Source organism: Camelus ferus, chromosome 9, assembly GCF_009834535.1.
Source record: "Camelus ferus isolate YT-003-E chromosome 9, BCGSAC_Cfer_1.0, whole genome shotgun sequence".
In the NCBI taxonomy this organism is placed as follows: domain Eukaryota; kingdom Metazoa; phylum Chordata; class Mammalia; order Artiodactyla; family Camelidae; genus Camelus; species Camelus ferus.
In genome coordinates, this window is record NC_045704.1 from 9,611,762 (window position 1) to 9,629,052 (window position 17,291).

Below are 17,291 nucleotides of genomic sequence, written 5' to 3' on the forward strand. Positions count from 1 at the left end.
GAAGGCTCCAGCTTGATGAGTCTCAACTAGGAAAAGCCAGGCTGATGGGGGAGGGGAGGAAATCGCTCCTCATCCTCACCACGTCCTGTGCCTCTGCTCCAGTCCCCGCCCAAGTCTTCCCTCCTGGGCTATGGAGCTCAGGACGGGCCAAGGAACCATGTCCTCATCCCTGCCTGCCCTCTTCTGCCTTGGTGAGTCAGTCTGGGAAAGCCTGTGGGACATGTATGGGCTCTGAGACAAAGAATTTAGAAAAACGCATCAGTGATGAATTTCAGGGCAAAAGGTGACCACAATGGTCACCCCATTTATTTGTTGCGGGGGGAAGCTGGGGCCCAGGGAGGTGGTGTTTGTCGGAGTTATTCTAGTATGTTCACGGCTGGCTCCGGAAATGAATACGGGTCTCCCAGTAATGCTGGCTGCAACTTTCTCCCACTACACTTAAATTTTTTTTTAATTTAAAAAAATGTGGACTCACTGACTAGATTATAGAGTTAGTTTGTCAGTATGCCTTTTGGTACTGATGCAAACAATGCTGCCGTTGGCAGCAACGTGGATGGACCCCGACGGCATTGTCCTAAGTGAAATAAGCCACACAGAGAAAGAAAACAGAGCAGGATCTTACTTACAGTCGGAATCTCAAAAAGCTGAACTCACAAAAGCAGGGAGTAGGTTGGTGGTGTCCGGGGGCTGGGAAGTGAGGGCGGGAGAAGACAAGAGGGTGGATGTTGGTCAAAGGGCACAAACTTCCAGTTATCAGGGGAGTAAGTTCTGAGGATCTAGGTCACAGCTTGGTGACTGGGGTTAACTGTACTATAGAGCATGCTCGGAATTTGCTAAAAGAGCAGATCTTAAGCTTCTGTCTCTCATACACACAAAGATGGTTCTGTGACGTGATGGATGTGTTAGTTAGCTTGACTGTGGTAATTATTTCACAAATCATCATGCTGTATGCCTTAGATTTATGAGATTTTTATTTGTAAATTATACTTCGGTAAGGCAGGAGTAGGAGTGCCCCCTAACAGGGCTGGCGGTGGGGTCAGATGCGTCTGGGCTTTCTCCTCCTCATGGGCTTTGTGCTGGGCATGTGTGCGCACTATTTCCCTATTCCTTCAAAAGAACTTTATCGCTGAAAGCTTAGAGGCTTGGGGCTAAGCAGGAAGGAAGCAGCTGCGCTAATGGGGATAAGAGTGCAAACTATGAACACAAACTGCCTCTTGTTCATTCATTCACTCATTCATTTAATCATTTTTAAAACACACCCATGTAGCACTTACTGTGGGCTAGATATTGCTCTATGTTTTAAAATAGACACTTGTTTAAATGCCATTAACAAACGCAGTATTACTATTATTCCCTACTATTATTCCCATTTTACAGGTGAGAAAACTGAAGCCCAGGAGGATTAAGTAACTCATTTAAGGTCACACAGTTATGGCTCAAATACAAACTAAGGAATTTTTGCACCAAATCCATATTCTTTACCATGAAAATATGCTGCTAGTGTTTGACTCTACCTTCTACCAGCTGTAGGACCATGGACTTCATGGGACTCACTATGCAAAAAAAAGAAAAAGAAAGAAATATTGTGTATATATATGTATATATAATATATATATATCCTTGTTTATCTGAAATTCGAATTTAACTGGGAGTCCCATGTTTTTATTTCCTAAATCTGGTAACCCTAGTGAGACTAAAATACATAATGCTATTAACTCAGTGAAAAGGTAAAAAAAAAAAAAAGGAGTCTTAGTTTGAGAGAAAAAGGGCAATAGTTCACCCTAGAGAGGGATTTGTTCAGATAGAAGGGAAATTGGGGGGAGGGCGCCTCCAAGGAAAAAATGTGGAATTTATAGATCATGCAATTTGACAGATGGGTAAAATTATATGGAAAAGCTATTGAAAATTGTGGAAAGAATTAGATACAGGTTCAAGGACAACTATGCAGGTGGAAATAAAACACACAATTATTGATCCTAGAAATAGAAAAAAATATAGGCACAATATTGTAATCCTCAGATGTGAATAATATTTGCACAGTCATAATAAAGTAATTAACAGAATACTGATTTAGCCCATAAGGGTTAAATGGGGAGAAGTCTAGGATTAACACATCTCTTGACTTACAACGCAGGAGACGCCCATCTGGATCTAATTACAGCATGGTGATTACAGCCAATAATACTGTATTATACTGAATGCAATTAATGCCACTGGACTGTACACTTGAAAATGGTTAAAATGCCAAATCTTATAGGTATATATTTACCACAGGTAAAAAAGTAGTGTAATAGACCCCAAACCATTGAATTGTACATTTTAAATGGGTGAATTGTATGGTATCTGAATATCTCAATAAAGGTGTTTAAAAAAAATACTGTTCTATAAGGGGGGAGGGTATAGCCCCTTGGTGGAGTGCTGTGCTTAGCATGCTCCAGGTCCCGGCTTCAATCCCCAATAACTCTGCTAAAAAACAAACAAACAAATAAATGAACAAACAATAAATAAACCTAATTGCCTCCCCCCAAAAAAATTTTTTTAAAAATACTGTATGATATACTGAAAGTTGCTAAGAGATCTGCAGTGTTCTCACCACAGAAAAGAAATGGCGACCCCAGGACGGGGTGGAGGCGTCAGCTAGCGCTGCACTGGTAACCTTTCTGCAACACACAAATGTATCAGATCAACTTGTTGTACTTGTATGCCTCAAACCTATACAATGTTGTGGCTTCAACTATTATATTTCCATAATAGAATTATATCTCCATAAAGCTGGGGGGAGAAAAGCGAGAACCCCCCCAATCTGGCACACCGCCCCCTTCTCTTTTCAGTTGCCAAAAGTTGCCAAAAGTCTCTGCGTGGGGGAGGTGTCCTACAGGGAGCTGGGGGATGGGCTAAGGAATCCCTGTTTGGCTTCTAAAAAATTGTGGTAAAAATAATAAATTAAACATAAAATTCACCATCCAGGACATTTAGTCCATTCACAACGTTCTGCAATCAACCCCCGCCTCTAGTTCCAAGACATTTTCAGCGCTCCAGAAGGAAATCCCCTGTCTTTGCAATCACTCTTTAATCTCCTCTCCTCCCAGCCCCCCGCAAACACTCATCTGCTGTCTGCTTCTGGGCAGATTTATCTATTCTGGATATTTCATATACACCGAGTTATACAGTCGTGGCTTTTTACGGCTGGCTTCTTTGCCTTCAATTATGTGCATGTGTACCTTTGAAAAAAGAATTATGACAGAAGAAAGAACGCGTGCAAGTTTCTCATCACGGTGCCCAGCACGCAGAAGGGTGGGTTCACACAAGGTCCTAGTAACCGGTCCTTTTCTTCTTCCTTCAGGGCTGTGTCTGGAGCAGGTGATACATGCTCACTACGGTGGGTCAGGAATCCCCCTGGGGGTTCGGCCAGCGAGCGGGGGGGGGGCAGGAGGGGTGCGAGCCTCTGTCGGGGAACTGACCGCTGCTTGCCTTCCAGGCCCGCTGCCCAAGCCCTCCCTCCAAGCCCTGCCCAGCTCCCTTGTGCCCCTGGGGACGCCGGTGACCGTCCGCTGCCAGGGGCCTCCAGGCGTGGACTTGTACCGCCTGGAGAAACTGAAATCCAGCCAGTATTTCGATTATGGGGTTCTCTCCTTCTCTGCCATGGAGAAACGTTTCGCCGGGGTCTACCGCTGCTCGTACCAGAACGGGAGCCGCTGGTCTCTCCCCAGCAGCCAGCTGGAGCTGGTGGCCACTGGTAACTGGAAGCGTGGAGGCTGGGTGTGCTGGGACGTGCGGCCTCTGGGCTACGTGGTCCTCAGCTCGGGGCTCCAAGAGGGTGACGATGGGGATGATGATGACGGTAAACCCGAAGTCCTAGCGGGGCTGGGATTAGGGTGGGGCAAGGGGGGCTTGTCCTTAAGGGCTAAATTTAGGGGAGGTGCCAAAGAACTCAGTAATCAACAGAAATAATATGCTAATACTGTATCTTAAAAAAAAGAAACCCTCAAATCAATGCAAAAACATCCACGATGTACACAATATTGCAATTTTAAATAATGCCAGATTCGGGCAGTGCTGTTCCAAGCCCTATTCCAGCCTGACGCAAGAGGAAAAATGTGTATTCCCTCATGCATGCTCGAATGCATTTTTTATTTGTATTGAATTTTTTCCCCCTTAACGGAGGCACTGGGGATTGAACCCAGGACCTTGTGCAAGGCGGGCCTGGGCTCTACCACTGAGCTACACCCTCCACCCCCTATTTTTATTTTTTGATGGAATAAAGTGTTCTCAACCTATTCTTTTATTCCTAATACATTTTAAAATGATTACTTTCCAAAGTAGATTTTTAAAATATTGATGCGTTTGCTTCCATGAAAGCCAGGAGAGTCAAATGGTAATATATTCTGCCTTTAAAATTTTTTTTATTTTTTATTGAAGTGTAGTTGATTCACACTGTTAATTTTGTCTCAAATTATCAGGCAACTCTTGCTATTGTGAAGACTGTGTGCCAGGTGTGGACTGCCATGCTCTGTGATGATAACCATATCAAAGTATTATTATATCCAATAATATGATTTTATCAAATTACATAGCAGGGTAGGTTCATATTTCAGACTTCAACATGGCTTTCCCGGGCACAGTCGGATTCTGTCTTTGTTTATAATCTTGATGTTCTATTCCTTGTAAACGTGTTTGCGTTCATTTTTATTTTAAAACTTGCATTAAATATTATTTATCTTGATTACTGAGGTTGGTTTCTATTTTTTTTTTTTTCTGCATCCAAGGAGAAACCCTAGCTTGCCGCACCCTAATTCCTGACCCGAGGTCCATCATGTGCCTTGGGGACTGAGTCAAACGCTACCTCCTCATTAAATATTTCCCTCACCACACTATTTAAAGTTGCATCTTGATTTAAAACAGCGCTCGGCATTATCTTGTATGCCACACATTTACTTATTTTTAAGTTATTCTTTCTTCCTGTTGGAATTTTTGTTTCTTGGAACAGAGACTGACACATAGCAGTTGCTGAGAGGAAAAAAAAAATTGTTGCGTGAGGCACAATCACTAGTCAGCATTTGCTGTTGTGAGTATGGTGTTCCCGGTGTGGACTGCCATGCTCTGTGGTGATTAAAAATACCAAATTACATAGTAGGGTGCGCTCCCGCTTAGGAAGCAGACAGCCTGGAGCCAAGCTCCGTGACTGCAGATTTCAGCCCTGCCACTTACTGTCTTGTGACCTCGGACAAGTTATTCAGCACCGTGCACCCTCGTTTCACGTGTGAAGGGGGGATATTTACAGGGGTGAATTCACTGAGGATTCAGTGAACTGATACACGTCATCGGCTTGGAACAGCACCTGGAATCTGGAACTTTAATACAAGTTAACTGCTGTATATTGTAATACAAGCTTACGGGACAATGTAAAGTTAAGCTATTTTGTTATTGCCGTATTTGGGGTGCTGGCTATGTACTGGGTATTCTGTTAAATGCTCAATTACACTGTCTCATCCAATGGCTGCCGTTTTATAGTAGAGAACACTGAGGCACAGATGAGGGGGAGGTGTTTCCAGTCCCTAGGCTGCAAAGCCGGGGTTTGAGCCTGGGCACTGCCATGAGCCTCCAGTCACGCTCCCTTAACCACTGTGTGACCTGGTGGTGGGAAGGGTGGGTTCTGTAGAGTGGAAACAGGTGGAAAGTTCCCTAGCTCTCAGGGAGGTGGGGAGCCTTCCCACCCCAATAGCCAAGACGCTGGTCGCTGTCTTTCACACCAGAATCCTCTTTCCTCGCAGGCGTTTTCACCAAGCCCTCACTCTCAGCCCAGCCCAGTGCAGCAGTGTCCCCAGGGATGGACGTGACTCTGCGGTGTGAGAGCCAATACGGTTTTGACCGATTTGCTCTGTACAAGGAGGGAGACACTGGGCCCTACAAGAGACCTGAGCAGTGGTACCTGGCCGACTTCCCCATCACCACGGTGACCGCTGCCAACAGCGGGACTTATCGATGCTACAGCTTTTCCAGCAGTTCCCCGTACCTGTGGTCAGCCCCCAGCGACCCTCTGGAGCTCGTGGTTAAAGGTCAGGGGTGCAGACCAAAGCTTTCTCCCTCGGCCTTCACAGGCCCTGATGGAAGTTCCAAGGGGAGGGACCAAAAAGCATGGAGGAAGCGGGAGGGCAGGAGGAGACGGGGGCTTTGGAGGGTGTAAGGGGGTCTGAACGATGCTGTAACAAACTACCACAAATTCACTGGCTTAGAACATCACAGACTTATTACCTTAGAGTTCTGGAGGTCAGAAGCCCAAAATGGGTCCTACTGGGATAAAGCGAAGGTGTTGTCCAGGCTGTGCTCCTCTGCAGGCTCTAGGGGAGGATTTGTTCCTGGTGTCCTTGTCAGCTTCTCAAGGCTCCTACATCTATCTCTTGGCTCCCACGGTCTCTTCCTCATGATCGAAGCCAGCAACATAACGTCTTCACATCTCTCTGTCTCCAACTCTTCTGCCCTCCTGCCTCTATTATACTTTTAAGGACCCTTGTGATTACACTGGGTCCACCAGATAATCCAGGATAATCTCCCCACCCCAAGATCCTTAATCCTGTCTACAAAGTCCCTTTTGCCATGTAAGGTACCATAGTCACAGGCTGTGGGGGTTAGGATCCTGTCATACCTGGGAGGCCGTTATTCTGTCTACTACAGAGCATATACACTAAGAAAAATAAATTTTAATACTGTGAATAAAGCCTTGTGATTTGTCTAGGTAAAAAATAAAACCCACAAGCAAATGCAACAAAATCTTGCAGAAATTACTTAAAAAATGATGCCATCATAGGAAGGAAACTTTGAGGTCATCCCCCTTACACCATAGTCACACGTTCTGTCTTTTTTATTTTTGATCATCTCAGTACAAGGTCTCGCTATAAAAAATCTTGCTGCTAAATTCTTCACATTAACTAATGTAATTCGAAATTCATGATTATATTTTATGTTCACTTTTTTTTATGATTATGCATTTTCACAAGTTTTTGAAGCAATCAAATTATTTAAACGGTCTCAGAATAGAGAAGACAAATGATTCTATCAGCAAAGGGAAAATTCTTGAAAATTCTTATCCTTCTAATCATCAGAGGATTAATAAAGTTAGTACAGAGTGGAATGGGAAAGTATTTGCATTCAGACTGATTTATTTATTTATTGTTCGCTTGTATTGGGATGGGGTGGCGAGTAGGTTCCTTCACTGATTTCTGCTCGGAGGAGGTCCTGGGGACTGAGCCCGGGACCTCCTGCACGCTGAGCATGCCCTCTGCCACTTGAACTATACCCTTCCCCCCATTCAGACTCATTTTCATTCAAATCTAGCTAGTGAGCTAATTATTCACTAGGAATCATCTTTCATCCTTTAAAAAAAAACAACTTATTGAGGTTTGATTTATATGCCTTAAAGTTTACCCATTTTAAGCATCCAATTCAATGCTTTTTGGTGAGTTTAGAGTCGTGCAGTCATCACCACAGTCCAATGATGGCGCATTCCCAACACTGCTAGAAGATCTCCTGTGTCCATTTTCATCCCATCACAAACCTACTACTTCTGCGAATTTGCTTTTTCTAAGAATTTCCTATACTTTTTTGTGACTGATTTCTTTCACTCAGCATGTTTTTTTCTGAGGTTCATTCATAATGTAGCCTGTGTCAGTTTTCCGTTCTTAAACGGTGCTTCTTTCAAAAGGGGACAGCACAGCTCATAAAGAAAATGTGATACATACACCCAGTGAAATATTATACAGCCTTAAAAAGAACGAGATCTCGTCACATGCGACACATGGATGAACCTTGAGGACACCGTGCTAAGTAAAATAAGCCGGTAACAAAAGAACATATGCTGGATGATTCTACTCATACGAGGTAGTCAAATTCATAGAGAGAGAAAGTAGAATGGTAGTTGTCAGGGGCTGGGGGAGAGGAGAAAGGAAAATAGTGTTTAATAAGGACAGAGTTTTAGTTTTGCAAGATGAGAAATTCTGGAGCTCTGCTGACCCATAATGTGACTGCACTTCATACTGCTGAACTGTACACGTCAATGTTCAGGATGTTACACTTAATGTTACGGGATTGCAACTACACTTAGAAATAAAATAAAAATCAAAGAGGCGGGTATATGTTTCCCTGCTCTAATATCTGAAGATGTTTTCTTTTCTTTTAAGTCTTTGTCTCCTTTCCCATCTCATGCTTCCTACTGCATCTTCGAAACCTATCATCTGACAATTTCTCCACATCCGCCGTCTCTACCTGCACAACCCCAGCAGCCTCCACACTGGCCTCTCTGCTTTTGATTGAAATATAATTGACCTATAACCTTGCATAAGTGTACGGTTTATAACGTGTTGACTTGATACATTTATATATTGCAACAGGATGACCATCATAGCTTAGCTAACACCTCCATCTTGTCACATAATTACTATTTTGTGTGTGTGTGTGTGTGTGTGTGTGTGTGTGCGTGTGTGTGTGTGGTGAGAATGTCTAAGATCTAGTCTCTTAGCAACCGTGAAGTCTGGCATATAGGATGCTGCCTGTAATCACTGTGCTGTGCGTTAGGTCTCATCTCCGAGCTGCAGGCTTGTCTGGCTTCGCACGTTTACCCTCTTTAGACAGTTAGCAAAACGACAGCAAGAGGAAACCTTTAAAAACAGGTGGTTAAAGTCAGATGATTCAGACCTTTGCTCAAAGTCAGCAGCGCTGCCACCTTGGTCTTCTCCAGCCCCTGCGTTACTTGTCGGATCACCTGCCTACTGCTCCCTGCCTGCCCCTCCCCCATTGACTCTGCTGTAGATACACTGGGCGTCTTGCCTTCCTTTGAAAATGCAGGCTTAGTGTGGCCTCAGGGACTTTGCACGTGCTGGGAGGCGTTCCCCAGATATCTCCATGACTCATTCCATTGCCTCCCTCAGGCCTTCAGTCAGAAGTCACCTTCCTGCCTCTCTGACACTCTCTAGCCACCTCCTCTTTGTGACAGCAGGTCACAAAGATCTAGGAGACGGGACAGAACCGAGCTTTGAAAAGCAGGGAAGGCATTCACAGAGACTGTCATTCACTAGCCCCAGAATGTTCTAGGAACACCCCTCAAAGGCTGCTTCACACCCACGACGGTACAGGGATAGACACTTCTTTATTTTTATTTTCCAGGGGAGGAAACTGAGTTGCAGAGAGGCTTTACTATTTGCTCAGGATCTAACCCTAATGGAGCACAGAACTCTCTTTTTATTTTTCCTGATTCCTCAGGGAACTCCGTGACCCCCAGCTGGCTGCCCACAGAGCTGCCGTCCTCTGTAACAGGTAAGTTCTGGAGGACTCTCCTCCGTGTCTGGGGTGCAGGGCACACGGACTCCTCTTTTGCTTTCTCCTCTCTGTCTAGATTTCTCAGTTTAATTCACTTGCCTCTTTCACAGATTTGCTTTGTTTTAAAAATCCCTTAATTCTGCGTGTAAGGAGGGTGCGTGTTGTAAGTAGACGGTATGCCTAGCCTGTCTCACATCCCCACCACGATCCAGCCTTAGCGCTGTGGCTTATGTGTCATATGTGGAAGAACAAGCTCAGTGTCTTGGAAAATTGTAGATTCCTGGACTCCAATTCTGAGCCTCTGACGCCACTGGCCAGCCATTCTCAAACTGCAGTGGGCTTGAGACTCACCTGGAGGGTTTATCAAGGACAGACTTCTGGGCCCCGAGAGTGTCTAATTCAGAAGGTCTGGGGTTGAGGCCAATAATTTTCAGTTCTAACAAGTACCCATGGGATTTTGCTGTTGATCTGGGGATGCCACTTTGAAAAACCAATGCATTTATTAAAATTAATTAATTAATTTTAAATCAGTTTTTTTAGGGGGGAGGTAATTAGGTTTTTATTTAAGTTTTATTTAGTGGAGGTAGTGGGGCTTGAAGCCAGGACCTCCTGCATGCTGAGCACGTGCTCTACCAATGAGCTATCCTCTCCCTCCTAAACCACATTTTTTAATATATATGTATTTTTTGAAGTATAGTCAGTACACAATGTTGTGTCAACATCTGGTGTACAGCACACTGTGTCAGTCATACACAGACACACGTATATTCCTTTTCCTATTCTTTTTCATTTCAGGTTATTGCAAGATATTGAATAGAGTTCCCCGTGCTACACAGTATAAACTTGTTGTTTATCTATTTTATATAAAGCAGTCAGTATCTGCAAATCTCGAACCCCCAATTTATCCCTCCCCACCCTCTTCTCCCCACTGGTAAACATAAGTTTGTTTTCTATGTCTGAGAGTCTGTTTCTGCTTTGTAAATACGTTCATGTATGTCTTTTTTTTTTTTTTTAGATTCCACATATAAGTGATATCATATGGCATTTTTCTTTCTCTTTCTGACTGCACTCCATTTTGTGTGAGCCACAGTGTTCCCCATTTTCAAACGTGTCTCAGTGGCTTCTGGTGTATGGATGACAGCCTGTGCCTTAAGAAACAGTGCACGAGGCTGTGGCACCTCTGCCATTTCCTGTATCTCAGGGAGACCTCAAACCCAAATTACAAGCATCGTGTTGAAAGGATCCAAAGTGGATGAGAATGTGCTGACAGATGGCGCTGAGGGCAGGAAGGGGCTGTTACGCCAGAGGAGGCACAGCTCGTGTCCGTGCATGCACATGTGTGCATGTTTCTTACCGGAATTTAAAAAAAATGACATATAGTTGATACAATACTATATAAGTGACAGGTGTACAACATAGTGATTCACATTTTTAAAGGTTATACTCCGTCTATAGTTACTATAAAATATTGGCTATATTCGCTGTGTTGTACAATATATCCTTGTAGTTTATTTGTTTTATATATAACAGTTTATACCTCTTAATCCCCTGCCCCCGTCCTGCCTCTGCCCTCTTCTCTCTCCCCACTACTCATTGGAATTTTTAAACTTTTTATTTTGAGATATTGATTCACAGGAAGTTGCAAAGATAGTACAGAATATACCCTTTGCCTGGAATGCCCCAATAATTACAGTACAGCATAAAAACCAGGAATCTGACGCTGGCTGAATATTTAGTTCTATGTTGATTTATCACACATGTAGGTTCATATAGCCACCACTGCATTCAAAATACTATTCCAAGTAACTGAAGCATTATACTGTACCCCAGAAATTGACACAATATTGTAAACTGACTATACTTCAATAAAAAATACATATGCAAAAATAAATAAAGTAGTATCTAAACTAAAACCAATACTATTCCAAGGAGAAAAAAAGATAACGATATTTCTCAGGGCCCTCCTTCATAGTCACCCCTCCCCTCCCACGATCCCTAACCCCTGGCAAGTTCTAATTTGTTCTTCCTCGATTTAATTTGCCACTTGGAGAGTGTTATATATAAATGCAGTCATATCATGGGGGAGCCTTTGAGACTGCCTTCCCCCCACTTAGTATCGTGCCCTTGAGGCCTGTCCAAGCTGTTGCATGTATCAACAGTGTGCTCCTTTTTATGACTGAGTAGTATTTCATGGTACACACGTACCACACCAGGTTTAGATCCAAATTCAAACAAAAATTCATCAGTGACACTCACAGGCAGAGAAATAACAGAACAAATAACATCTCAGCTCTGATTCTACCACGGATGAGTGAGCGTAAGAGAGGCTGTGATGAATTGGTTCCACCATAAAAAGGCCCTCAGAGGCTGTCCCCACCGTCACCAGGAGCTACATATTTATGGGCTGAGGGGGTTCAGGAAATATTTATGTAAAAATGGTAGGAGGTCCCTGGTGAAGGAAATGGCCTCAATCAGGAGGGAAGTCTCTTCTGCTCAGGGCTGACATCAGTTTTTTTTTTCCCTACTGAGCTCACCTAGATCTGCAGATCCAGTTTGTGTTTGTAAGACTGAGATGCAAGTCACACACCGCAACATTCACCGTACCTGCTAGACTAGCTATAATCATCATCGTAACAAAAAAGCACGATTGTTGGCGAGGATTTGGAGACACTGGGACCCTCATACCCTGCTGGTGGGGAAAAAAATGCTGTAGCTGCTGTGGAAAACAGCTTGGTGGTCCCTTAAAGAGCTAAACATAGAATTCCCGTATGACTCAGAAATTCCAGCCTAGGGATATACCCTGGAAAATTAAAGAATGTACATTCACACAAAAGCCTGTATGGAATGTTCATGGCAGCATTATTCGTAACGGCCCCAAAGTGGACTAGGCTAATGCCTGTAAGGGGATGAATGGATCCGTTTCTTATTAAACCTCTGAGAAGCAGAAGACAGCATGTCTTGGGCCTTTTGAGTTTGTCCTTCCTCTGTGTCTGCGCAGTGTGTGTTAGAGAAATGGGTTCCTGGGAGGCTGGACATCTCACAGGGGCAAGGGGCAGACCTGACATCACCCGTAATCCTCCTGCTTAGAATCGTCAGAAGCCCCCGGGAGGCTGAGCCCCTCGCTCGTGAACCAAGGCTCCACAGCTGGTGAGTAAGTCGGCGCTCAGAGCTCAGCAGAAAGGAGTGCGAGGACTGGCCTCTCTCTTCTGTCATTTAAGGCTGGAGTCTCCTCAAAACCACCTGCCTCTTCCCAGGAGAGCCCCTGATTTGAGGATAAGGATGGGGTGGAGATGGGCTCCGAGCTTGGGGGCAGAGGAGCATCTGGGTAATGTGGATGCTTCCATACGGCGGCGCCAAGCCGACCACGGAAGGGCCGTGCCCCTCCCTGCACAGTGCTCTTCTGCCTTGGCTCTGATCCGTGTGCGCAGCCGTGTTCCCAGGGCTTCCATGCATGGCCCGGGCTGCAGCCCCACTCAGATCGTGGTTGAGCCCTTTACTACTCCAGTCCAGGGCAATGTGCTTCTCCCCTGCGGCAGCTCTCTTTGCCCCTGCTTTCTCCAGAAAAAGTCTCCGTTTCCCTTGGAAAACAGGGAACCTTGACATATCCCGAGGGTAGGTTGGGCATCTCCATTGTCCCCATGCAACTCTAGCTTTCTTTAGGCTTTCTAAGACCCTCATGGGATTTTCCCCCATCCTCTTTTCAAGACCCTTCTGGGGTCCTCATCACCCTCAGGACAGGTAGGAAAACTGACTCATAGATGCCCCACATCTCATAAGTGATGAGTCTGGGGGTCAAACCTGGATGCCATGACTCTGCAGTTCACAGTCTCCCTGTAGCCCTGGCGCTCTGCCTCCCAGGTGTGCGCGCTCAGGACAGGCGCAGAGACGCGGAGAGGAGAGGTGGTCCCAGCCCTTCGCAATTATCCTTTCTGATTCTCAGAATCTTCTAGGAATATCACCATACTTCCAGAGGCGTCAGACCCTCCAGCTGGTGAGTACGTGTCCATCTCTGGACCAGCTTCCTCCCCGCTCCCTGACTTTACCCAAGGCCGGCTGCTTTCCCCACACACAGGAGCTACAGCCCTGGGCTCTTGGGCTCTGGTGTGTAGCGTGTGAAGGGGAGGGGGTCTATCAGCATCTGGAGCTCAGAGCTGGGCAAAGATCAGGGGTGAAGGTTGAGGTTTTCTAAAGGGTCAGAGAAAGATCAACTTCATCTCTCTCTCTGCCCTCTGACAATGATCTTCTCTTCCACAATTAGCCAAATAACCAGGTAGTGTCTGTGTGTGGGGTGGGGTCGTGTCAGGGGCCTGAGAAGGGGTGTGTGGAAGAGGTGGTGTTTAGACAACTGGGCTTATCTGGTCCTAACCCTCGAGAGGAGGAGAGGACCCCTCTGGCATCCTGGCTGGCAGAGGGTAACAGGTTCTCACGTGGGGGCCGTGGCTTAGAGAGGGTCCTTCTGCCACCCGCTTCTGTCTGTCTTCGTTCCTCCAGGTCCCGCCCTCCAGCGCTACACTGAGGGCAATCTGGTCCGGATATGCCTCGGGGCTGTGGTTCTAATATTCCTGGTGGGGATTCTGGCAGAAGATTGGCACAGCCGAAGGAAACCCCCGAGGCGCCGGGGCAGAGCGGCCCACAGGCCACTCCCACCCCTCCCACCCCGCCCGCAGACCTAGGAACTACACAGCTGTCAGGACAGGGGTCGACCGGATGGTCATAACCACGGATAGCATCATTAGAATCCCAAGCTTTGCTTGCATCTAAGAGACAGGTTGTGGGAGTGGGGAGGGGACTTTGAGTGTGTGGAGCGTGAGAGCAGAAGAACAGAGGCTACAAGCTGTGGAAATGGAGGCTCTTCTTGGCGCCCCAGCAGGAGTTGTTGGGCCTCTGTCTGACTCTCTGTCCTAGGACCCCCTGTTTGGGATGGAAGGAATCTAGTGGATGCCAAAGGCTCCTCACTGACATCTTGCTCATTGTGGGCCGTGTGGCACCCTAACCGGATCATCATACTTTCCCCTCTCTCCAACCTTCTCTACCATGGGTTCCAGATCGGCCTCTAATATTCCCAGCTCTCACAGCTGACCTGTTCTGTCCCCCGCACAAAACTCTCCCACATCCCATTTGCCCCCTGTTCTTTTTTCTTTTCCTGGTTATCCCCAAACCTAACCCTCACTCAAGACCCATCTTAAGCTGCAGTCGGAAAAATCGCCTTTTGTTCCTTGAGATGGACCTGGTTTCTTTCAAGCTTTTGGGTGTTCTATTCATTTCCCCTACAATAGAATAATAATTCTAACTAACGTGGCAATGGCTTATCTTTATGTTCGAAAAAAGTCCAAAGTCCTAAGCTTGTCCTAAAGGCCAGAATAGGTAAAGCCATAGAGACAGAAAAAAAACTGGTGGTTGGCAGGGTTTGATGGGAGGAAGGAATAGGGAGTAATGACCTTAATTAGTATAGTTTTTTTAAAAAAAATTGTAGTGATGAAAATGTTTTGAAACTAGATAAAGGTGGTGGTTTCACAACAAGGTAACTGTACTAAATGCCACTGAACTATTCACTTTAAAACAGTTACAATGAGGGGAGGGTATAGCTCACATAGCAGAGTGCATGCTTAGCATGCACAAGGTCCTGGGTTCAATCCCCAGTACATCCTCTAAAAATAAGCAAACCTAATTACCTCCCCCAACCTAAAAACAAAAACAAATGATAATGATCATGAATAAAACTGAAAAACCTGAGTTTTGTTTTTTTAAAAAATAAAATGGTTACATTTTTATGTATTTTAATTTTGTTACATGAAATTGACCTCAATAAAAAGAAAAAAACCCCTGCTCCCTGACACCCATACACCTCTGTACGGGGTCACTTGTCCTAGGGAATGATGTGAGGTATGTCAGAAATACCTCCCTGCACTGTCGCCGAGCTCCAGCACTCTGCTGAGGGCTGTCCCCTCCTGCTAAATGGAAGCTTATCTGTTGCTGACACTCACAGCCTTTAGGTGAAATCAAGTCTGGCTCTTCCCTGAATATGACTCTTGTACACATTTGGGGTTTCACTTCCTGTCAAAGTGACCCTGAACTTGGAAAGTAACTTCCCCCAGGGGCCATGATGATATTCTAGGCTTGGCCATGAGCTCTTCTAAAGAAAAAGAAATAGGTGTATCTTTAATAGGTTAAAGAGGTATCTCCACTTTTCACCACCTGATGGTGGGGTAGACGAATCCTACTCCAATATTAAAATCTTGAGGAACTCAATAAAACACACCAGAATGTGGATAATTTGAATACTATATGATCCCACTTATATCAGGAATCTCAAATAGCCAAAATCATAGAAACAGAGTAGAATGGTGGATACCAGGGGCTAGGAGGAGGGGGAACGGGAAAGATGTTGGTCAAAGGGTACATAGTTTGAACTATGCGAGATGAGTAAGTCCTAGAAATCTGTACAGCATGATTCATATAGCTAACAATATTGTATTATATACTTAAAACTTCACTAAGAGAGTAGATCTTATGTTAAATGTTCATATCACAAAAAGAAGAGAAAAGAAGGAAACTTTAGAGGTGATGGTTATGCTTATGTCATTGCTTATGGTGATGGTTTCACAAGTATATATTTATCTTCAAACTCACCAGAATGTAAACATTATATATGTACAGTTTTTTTTTTTTTTTGTCAGTCACACCTCAATAAAATAGGTTAAAAAAAAAAAAACCCAAATTAAAGAATAAAGTGGCTCTTTAATCTACCTTGGTCAGTCGCTTTCCACAATAAGCCAGCTGTTCAAACAGTGATTTCATCTCCAAAAATGAAGGAAAAGAGCAAGAGAAGAAAGCGGAGAGGAGTGGTAACTGGGGTTCAAAGGACAGGGGCAGGAGAAGTAAACAAGTGTCTGAACTGTGCAGTTACTTAAAAGTTATATTTGATGTTACAAGTCTGGTAGGGGCAAACGAGTAGAAGGGAGGAAGGCAGGTTTGTGTTTCTGCCACCACATCCTGTCTTCTGACTTTAATTCCTGTCATTTTTTAAAAATTAAATTTTTTCACTTCTTGTCTTCTGACTTGTCTCCCTGTCTTTTGACTCCACTTCCTGTCTCCTGACTTGACTTCCTGTCTTTTGACTCCACTTCTGGTCTTTTGGCTTCACTTCCTGTCTTTTGACTCCACTTCCTGACTTTTGACTCCACTTCCGGTCTTTTGGCTTCACTTCCTGTCTCCTGACTTGACTTCCTGTTTTGACTTCCACAGTAGTGACACCGTTCAGCCCAGGCTGTGCGCCCTGGCGTTCGGGTTGTCTGTGCCTCCCTGTCTCAGCGAGTGGTGAGAGAAGCCTGGGTGAGGGCTCAGGGAATGAGCAAGAGAGGGAGCCACACAGTCACCACGGAAACTGGGGACCCAGGGCTTGGTCTGGGATTGGGGTTCGTGAAAACAAATGTCCCTCATGGAAGTCTTTCTCCCAGAACTGTAGATGAGCCAGAAGATCCTGGCACAGGAGAGTGAGTTCCTCCCAAAACTCTCTTCCTGGGGCCCGCACAAATAGCTTACCTTTCTGGGATAGGTGGGAAGTGAGAAAGTGTGGCTTCGTCTGGGAGGAGCCTGCAGGTGAGGCTTGGAGGTAGGGGGTGGAGCAGGGGTCAGGCTGCTGTGACCTCTGGCTCTTACTTCCTCCCAGCAACATGCCCAAGCCCACCACCTGGGCTACTCTAGGCCCCGTGACCCCCCAGGGTGCACATGTGGCTGTCTGTTGAGGTGTCAGTAAATGAGGGGGGTGGAACTGTGGAAGGATGGCTTTTCCATACACCTTATTAAAGAACACAAGGTGAATTGTTTGTTCCTAATCATCAGTGGGACTAAACTTAGAGCAGATGTGAACTAATGCTTCTATGGAACTGAGCCACATTTTCAGAATTCAGTGATGGGCTGAGGCTGGTAGTCACAGGGAGGAAATGTTAAGAACAGGGACAGCTGAACCTGATGCCTCCTGA

At 45.2% G+C, this 17,291-nt stretch overlaps 1 protein-coding gene across 1 annotated transcript; it reads left to right on the plus strand.

Moving 5' to 3' along the window:
- Positions 1-157: 157 nt before the first annotated feature.
- GP6 (glycoprotein VI platelet) lies at positions 158-14,479 on the plus strand. Its single transcript, XM_032487368.1, has 7 exons — positions 158-191; positions 3,479-3,736; positions 5,772-6,056; positions 9,253-9,306; positions 12,397-12,456; positions 13,250-13,300; positions 13,801-14,479. The coding sequence occupies exons 1-7, from the start codon at positions 158-160 to the stop codon at positions 13,980-13,982; spliced, it is 924 nt and encodes a 307-aa protein (XP_032343259.1). The 3' UTR covers positions 13,983-14,479.
- Positions 14,480-17,291: the final 2,812 nt, after the last annotated feature.

Excerpts from the sequence above, each read along its gene's own strand:
- GP6 (XM_032487368.1), top strand. The coding sequence starts at position 158 with ATGTCCTCATCCCTGCCTGCCCTCTTCTGCCTTG. Across the intron at positions 6,057-9,252 it reads TCTGGAGCTCGTGGTTAAAG|GGAACTCCGTGACCCCCAGC; the intron begins GTCAGGGGTGCA and ends CTGATTCCTCAG. Across the intron at positions 9,307-12,396 it reads GCTGCCGTCCTCTGTAACAG|AATCGTCAGAAGCCCCCGGG; the intron begins GTAAGTTCTGGA and ends CCTCCTGCTTAG.